The sequence below is a fragment of the Eucalyptus grandis genome, chromosome 2, assembly GCF_016545825.1.
Source record: "Eucalyptus grandis isolate ANBG69807.140 chromosome 2, ASM1654582v1, whole genome shotgun sequence".
NCBI lineage: Eukaryota > Viridiplantae > Streptophyta > Magnoliopsida > Myrtales > Myrtaceae > Eucalyptus > Eucalyptus grandis.
In genome coordinates, this window is record NC_052613.1 from 48,486,484 (window position 1) to 48,493,861 (window position 7,378).

Here is a 7,378-nt window from a genome sequence, read left to right on the forward strand (position 1 = left end):
CTTCTCCTATATCTGCACGTCCACCATGAATCTCAAAGAGCGGTTTCCCCTGCTGATTCGCCTTTTCACCGTTCTTTGTACGTTGGCTCAACATATTGCCTAGTATTTGTGGTTGGTGGATAAGAAATAACAAACAATCACATCTCTGATTTTAAGTTTCATAATGTGTTTTGATCTTGCAAAGCTAGCAGTAAAGTCAGGTAGGTTGGATTTGATCCGTATGAGAACATTCTCTCTGAGGTGGAGAAACAGATGTCTTCTTCGGCATCTCAGCTCAGGCGTTCGAGTTGCAGATGATATGCTTCCCAAGCTTAGTTGGTGGGGAGACATTTTATCAACTATCTATCATTTATATGGGTCTTTTCTTCGTCTTCCGACCGAGAGCTACCTAAAGCAACAAGCCGTCTAGCGAATTAAGTAGAGCTTCTATCGTTAGGGATTTTGATTTCTCTGTTTTTCAATTTTGGAAGCGGTCGCATCTTAATTGCTTCTCTCGTGCCCACATTGTAGTTCGGTTACCATCATGGTTCCACCTAGTCACTTTGGTTAAGCTCATTTTGGGACCAAAATTATCGAGAATATAGTTCCTACAGCAACGTGTAATGACAAGTAGGGGAAAAAAATCAAATGGGTGTGCCGGCACACGTCGGTTCCTTATGATGGTCCCTTCCGCTGCGTTCTTGTAAGGAGTTTAAAAAGTAAAGTACAGAAGTTTAGTCTTTTTCCCGGTTTATGCGTGGCTCTGGCTCTTGAGATTCGTAGCAGGAATGTATCACGTCGTATGTTTGGACAGAGCTGAACTGCTTTTGACCTTCATTCTCATTCGTGAGGATCCCTATCGACCTTACCCTGTAAAACTGACACTAAATATATTTAGAGTTAAATTTTCATGCGAACCTGGCGTTAGGCCAATTCGAACAATTCGCTCCAATATACTCAAAACCTTGAAAATGTTCTTGTCGAGACTCATGTTGTAAGACAGACGCACTGTGAAATTCGCATTCGGTAGATAAGACTATGGATTCAAGCATTGTGACGTGGAGTTTAATGGATTTTTCGCTTAATTTAAACCGGAGAGAATTATAAAAAAGTTTTAAATTTATTATAATTATGCTAATTTAGTTTTAAACTTTAATTAAGTCCATGTGGCCAATTTTAATCAGTTGACGTTGACGTGGATTATTTTTTAATAAAATTTTATTTTATTTCAATTTTATTTATTAATTTTTTGTTTTTCCTTCTTTTTCCTTTCTTTCTCTAGTCAATCCTTGCCGCCCGAAAGTAAGGGCCTGCAAGGCAACGGGGAGACTTGCCCTCGTCGGCCCTCCAGCCAAAGGAAGAAGGAAGAGGGAGAAAAACAAAAGAGAGAAAAAAATAACAAAATGAAAAATCTGAAAAAAATATTATTAAAATTTTTCTACGTTAGCGTCTACTAGCTAAAATTAACGCTAACTAAAATTAGCTTGATAGATTAAATTGTATAAATATAAAATTTTTAAAATTGAATTAATACAATTATAATAGATTTATGATTTTTTTTTTTTAATTTTCCTTCTGAATGGAGACAGACTAACATCATAGTACAAATATTGCTCCATTATCATGTTCCATTATCACATGAGATGCCAAAAAGGCCAGGCAAGAGCGTGACCAAGGATGGAGATCAACCTTTAAGATGGATAAGAATGGACGGTGGGGTTGAAAGACAAAGTGTGGCATCTTTCGATTCCGGTCGGCTTGTCTTGACAAAATCACGGACTCTCCTACCACCGATATATAGCATCCAATGACCTGCTCTTCAAGTACTACGATCACTTCCATATTCAGAATATACATACTCCTTTTGGACAGAAGATAAGCTACACCCTCAACGAGAGCGGAAGCCCAAAATGGAGGATGGCGATGACGGATGAGGCAGAGGATGAAACCATGGAGAGGGAGAGCCTTTTGTTTCTTCTGTTCGAGGTAACCACGTAACTAGGATGTAACCAGGATGTAATGATCGTACTTGGACGTTTAGTCTTCTTTGGCAGGAGATGCATATTATGCACCATGGTTTCCCACCTTTAAGAATATTCATTTGAGCAAGGAATCCCGAGTTGCTGGGGTCGATGAAAAATGGGCAGATCAAGCTGCTCAAGAACCTCGTCCTCGGACCTTTGTGGCCGGTGGAGCAGGCCTTCGGCAAGATTTGAATTTACGTTCCTATTTTCGTAGCTCGCTATGGTCTTGATTCGGGAAAATTACCAAAAAAAAACTCTAAACCTATTGTAGGAATACTAATTCAATTCTAAATTTTTTGATTTGCCAATATAATCATTTTGGTAAAGTTTGGCTAGAAATTGCAACATAGCTGTCTAGCTAGCGTTGACCGTTAGCATCGACATAGGGAATTTTTACAATTTTTTAACTATCTGAATTTTTTTCCTTTTTCCTATTTCCCTCCATTAGGCCTTGTTGGTGGCTAGCGGAGGTCATCGGCCACAGGCAAGGGTTGCTCTCGCCAAGTTTGGCCCTTGCCTATGGTTTGTGAAGTCATGGATGCCCCAGCGACTGCGAAGGGAAAAGAAAAGAAAAAAGAAAAAAAAGAAAAGAAGGAAAAATAAATATATAGAAAAATTACAAAAATTGTTCATATCGGGGGCAATACTGCTATGCAAGATAGCTAGCATTCATGCTAGCGATTTCTCGCTAAATTTGGACAGATGAATTATATAATCAAATTTTTAAAAGGCTTAGTACTAATTTGACTGAATTGAAAGGATTATGATTAAATTGATATTAATACAATAAGTTTGAGATTTTTTATTTTTCTATTTTTATTGATATTTTTCCTGCTAATTGTAGCGAGCTCTAGAGGAGATGACTCCTATAGACATGTAGTTCTTGTTGAGATTCCAATGAGATATCGGTGGCAATGAGTGCTGGCAAGATCTCGATGCTGTCGAGCCAAAGATGTACCCAGAGAGAGAGAGACAGAGAGAGAGAGAGAGAGAGAGAGAGAGAGACAGACAGACAGACAGAGGGTGGTTAGAGTTTGCACTTACTGTTAAGAGCCATCGAGACGACAAATGAGGATTCTAAACGAGAGGAATGAGGACGGAACCTCATTCAAATTTGTGGGTTTTGCTTCAAACTTAATTTTTACTAAGTCAAACTGATAAGACGGATGAGTAATGCTCCGGACTCAGAAGACTTGTTTTATATAATTAGTTCACGAGTGATACGACGGATTGGAAGTAATAATCAACCTTTTTGTCGGTCATACATATTAAGAGTCCAACGAGGTATTGCCAAAATACGTCCAGATCCAACTTTACAACTTTTGGATCTTAGGGGGCTTGATAACATTCAATTGCTTGGTAGGTTTTTTTCCAAAAGGCGCAAAGGTCGGCGGGATAACAAATGGAGATCGGCTGGATGCAATGAACGCCGGAAAAAGACTGGCCAGCCAATGCCCAGGAAACACGATTATGATCCTTGATCTGCTTTATTGGATTACATCGACGACCTACTATTCGTGCACAGAGTTGAATAACCTTTTGGAGTCAACTTAGACATATAAAAAGAAGAAGGTAATTATACTAATTTTAAACTAAAGAAAGGGCGAAATCAGTCAAAGAGAACAGGTGCCTTAATACGCGTGAGGGCGGAGCGACTAATCTCACGTTCTAATAGTTGGGCTGTGATCTCTACCGCTCGAAATCCGATTCAAGGAATGACTTAAAAGACTCAGTATATAACATCATAGATGGTCCTCTATGTCATTTAATTTGGACAGATAGATGTAAACATACGACAAATGAATATGTCAAATAATCAGACACTAAAACGGGGATATGAATCTGGACATCGTTTGCCGTAGACCCAAAAGATCACCGATGAACGAAGGCCCTGACATGAGACATCATTTCTAGCGCACGAGCTTGCGCCGTGTTCGACTTGCTAAGAACCTGAAACGCATGGCCGACTCCGTCGTACACTATGCATTCAACAACATTGCCCGCTTTAGCCAAAGCTTCGCAATACTCCACGTTTCTGTCTCTCAGTATGTCCCTCTCCGATATGCACACTAAAGTACGAGGCAAAACCCTCAGTTTCTCCAAATTGCAGCCACTGCGCTTGTCTTGTTTAAGTGGATTACACCAAGGATGGTCCCGGCTGCTTCCGCGCGGCAAGGCCAGCCGCCAGTATGTGTCGGAGGCGGCCACAGTGAGTGCTGAACCGGGCGGTTGTGGGGTGCGCTTCTCCGACTCCGTCCTCGCCTCGCCTCCGAAGAAGGGTTGTATCAAGATCGCGCCCTTGAAGCATAGCGAGTTCACTGCTTTGAGCTTGGTGCCATTATTGGAAGCGAGTCTCGTGGCCAAATGGTGAGCTACGTTGGCTCCGGCACTGTCGCCGGCGAGGAAGACTCTTGAGAAGTCACACTGCCTCATCCACCACTCGCTAGAGGCTCCTTGGAGTCGCTGTCCAAGCCATGTCAAGGCCTTAAAGCCGTCATCATAGGCAGCCGGGAGAGGGTTCTCTGGCGCAAGCCGATAATTAACGGACATGATCACGCAGTTGACTTTGAGGGCTAGCTTGGCAAGGAACTCGTGATAGCAGTTCCAACCGGCCGAGCCGACACAGAAGCCACCACCGTGGAAGTACACAATCAACGGGACGAGCTGGTTTTGTACGTGGTTTGGGACGTAGACTCTCGCCCAGACGTTTGTGAACTTGTCGACGACCATATCGGTTGATGTCACGCCAAGCTCTTGAGGCAATGCGGAGGAGACGAAAGGGACGATGTTGGGTCGTTCCACATGTCCATCTTTGTACACTCGGATGAGCCCTCCGATTTCATCCGTTACAGCGCCATGCCATTTCTGAGATACATCGTCCCCGACGGCCTTTAGGGTTAGGTTTGGAGCGAAGGCTGTTGCAGTCATTCTTCTTCTCATAGATGAATGATAACTAGATCGTGTAAAACACGCGAAGAGATGTTCAAGTCAAGAGCGTTGGCGAATGATATTTGATAGTCTGTTGGCTATGAAATATTAGGTATTAGTACTTCTTTATATAGTGTGCGAGGAGGCATAAAAAGAACTATCTAGGGTTAGATCAACGAAAGAAAGAAAAAGAACATGTATTTATCCATATAAAGAGAAATGTGATCTTATCTTGGCGTGCCAAGTTGGCAATTTGGAACTGAAATTCTTCCCATGGACTCACATTCTCGACTTTTTCTCATGAAAAGAGATAAAATTATCTAACACGTTGGTCAAATCTGGCGACCTTTATATGTTGATAAGATGTGAATGCACTAGCTTATTAATTGTTTAAAAAGACCAATAAACTAGCTAAGTCAATCATCATGTGCGTTCGAGAAAGATCACTAGTAAAAGAAAAGACTAATTTCTAACCATCATAATTGTGCAGACTTTTTGCTAAGGTTAATTGCTCGACATATATTAAAGGATTTCACGTATATTTTGCAGTTATTTTACACCAAGGGCAGCAGTAGTTTCAACAAAATCTGCTGCATCCAAATGCTCTATCATGAGACATTCTTCCTCAAATCATCGTATGCGAGCGAATTCCAAAATAGAAAAAGGCCACTCCATACACTCATACGAGTTTAAAATTAGTTGAGTGGTCAGATAGTTAACTTGAATGCGTAGCTCTCTTATATGAATTATATCGTATAACACTCAAAACAACTCTTTAGGCAATGTATTTTATTCTATTGGTAGAACCTCACTCTGCATATAATGACTCGCCATGAGAATATTAATTGTGTCGAAGATTGGTATCGAAAAAAATAAATTCTTGAATATGACTTCACATATGGGATAAGACGGCTTGCTATGAGAACATTAATTGAGTAGAAGATTGGCACCGAAAAAAAGTAAAATCTTGGATACTCTTAGAAGGGGTCGGCATGATATTGTTGACGTTTGAGGGGGAATAAACAGTGCCATAGTGGGAAACTTTAGGTTGCCCCCCAATAACATCTCATCAACGGGACTGCTGGAAACATGTATTGGCGAATTATGTAATGTTTTCCTCTTACTTTTAGAGCGTGGGGACTTGAATGGGGCCAAGCCATCCAATTAGAAGAAACACCAACTTTTACATCGGGCACTGCGCACGGGCCCCTAGGCCCCCTCCCTCCACGTTTTCAGGAGGACCGTGGAAGTTGCTCATCAACGGACTTGCAGTTCGCGTTCCAACTGGAGTGTGGGTGGGTAGCAATTTGGTCAAAGGGTTTGTCTGTTCGTGGCTTCACTGCATTCATCACATTCATGCACGGTGCATATCCATGTCACGTAGTGATGGAGCATCTGTTGTCACTATCTGATTATTGGTCAAATCATTCGATCATTCATTTTTACATCTATCATTTATTGATATCATCCCACATTGATTATGATTAATTTATAAATATGAAGAAAAATATCATCACTTCAATTAACTTTTAAGGTGAGAGATGCTCAAAACCATTCAACACCGATATTGGAGCCCACAACAAGTCTGAAATATTTTATTTAAAAAAAATTTATGCGTTAAATTTTCTTCTTTTATATTGGTTAGAAAGGATGATAAGCATTCAATAGTCAACAGGTATTTGCTCTTTTTCACCCTTTCCTTTCGTTTCCTCATTTCCCCATTTTCCCTTCTCAATTCGAGCACCTCCTACTTGCATCCGTGTCTTCGAGTCATGCCGTGATTAGCTTAACATTTTGAATGATGATGGATCTAAGTAAATATGTTGACAAGCTCAGGTTTTGGACTTCCTTTTAGTAATCTCCTTTTAGTATTCTCCTTATATGAAGACTTCAGATTTTTACTATGCGCTTCCTAATACTCTCCTCTCCAAGTCACTTGAGGCCAGTAGCCTTCTAAAGGGAGAGAGAGAGAGAGAGGTTTCAATGGGAGTTGAGGCAAATTCCGGCTACCCCAGTAATTCACTAATCATCACATCACGAGTGGACGGAGGTGCTCGTGAAGAATTTTTCTCCACTAATGGTATTTGCAAGAGGAATTTTTATCGTAGGGAACAAGCATCTTCGCAAAGGTTTACAAGATAACACAATGCATGTTGCAAATGAAAAAGAAACACAAGGGAAGAGAGGTTGCCTGTTAAATCCCTTCCATCAACGACGAAACAAGAACAAGAGGAAAAACGCGTGGGGTGTAGGAGCGATAAATGGGTCGCATAACGTCATCGGCTTCCAAGTTCGCCATGATCGAGAAACCAATAATATCACCCACTTGGAGTGTACATATATGCAAAAGCAGGCCTAAGAGAAAATAATGGTTAAATATAAAGTTTGGGGCGACAAGATATTCGATGTGATTGCAGTGCAAATGGGCAGCTATCTTTATTCTGCAA

At 41.0% G+C, this 7,378-nt stretch overlaps 1 protein-coding gene across 1 annotated transcript; it reads right to left on the bottom strand.

The window, feature by feature from the left end:
• Positions 1–3,719: 3,719 nt before the first annotated feature.
• LOC104433289 (probable carboxylesterase 6) lies at positions 3,720–5,017 on the bottom strand. The gene has a single exon (XM_010045977.3). The coding sequence runs from the start codon at positions 4,941–4,943 to the stop codon at positions 3,876–3,878; it is 1,068 nt and encodes a 355-aa protein (XP_010044279.2). The 5' UTR covers positions 4,944–5,017; the 3' UTR covers positions 3,720–3,875.
• Between the last annotated feature and the right edge of the window lie 2,361 nt (positions 5,018–7,378).

What these genes read in the sequence shown, in the direction of transcription:
- LOC104433289 (XM_010045977.3), bottom strand. Translation starts at nt 4,943, where the DNA reads ATGAGAAGAAGAATGACTGCAACAGCCTTCGCTCCAAACCTAACCCTA.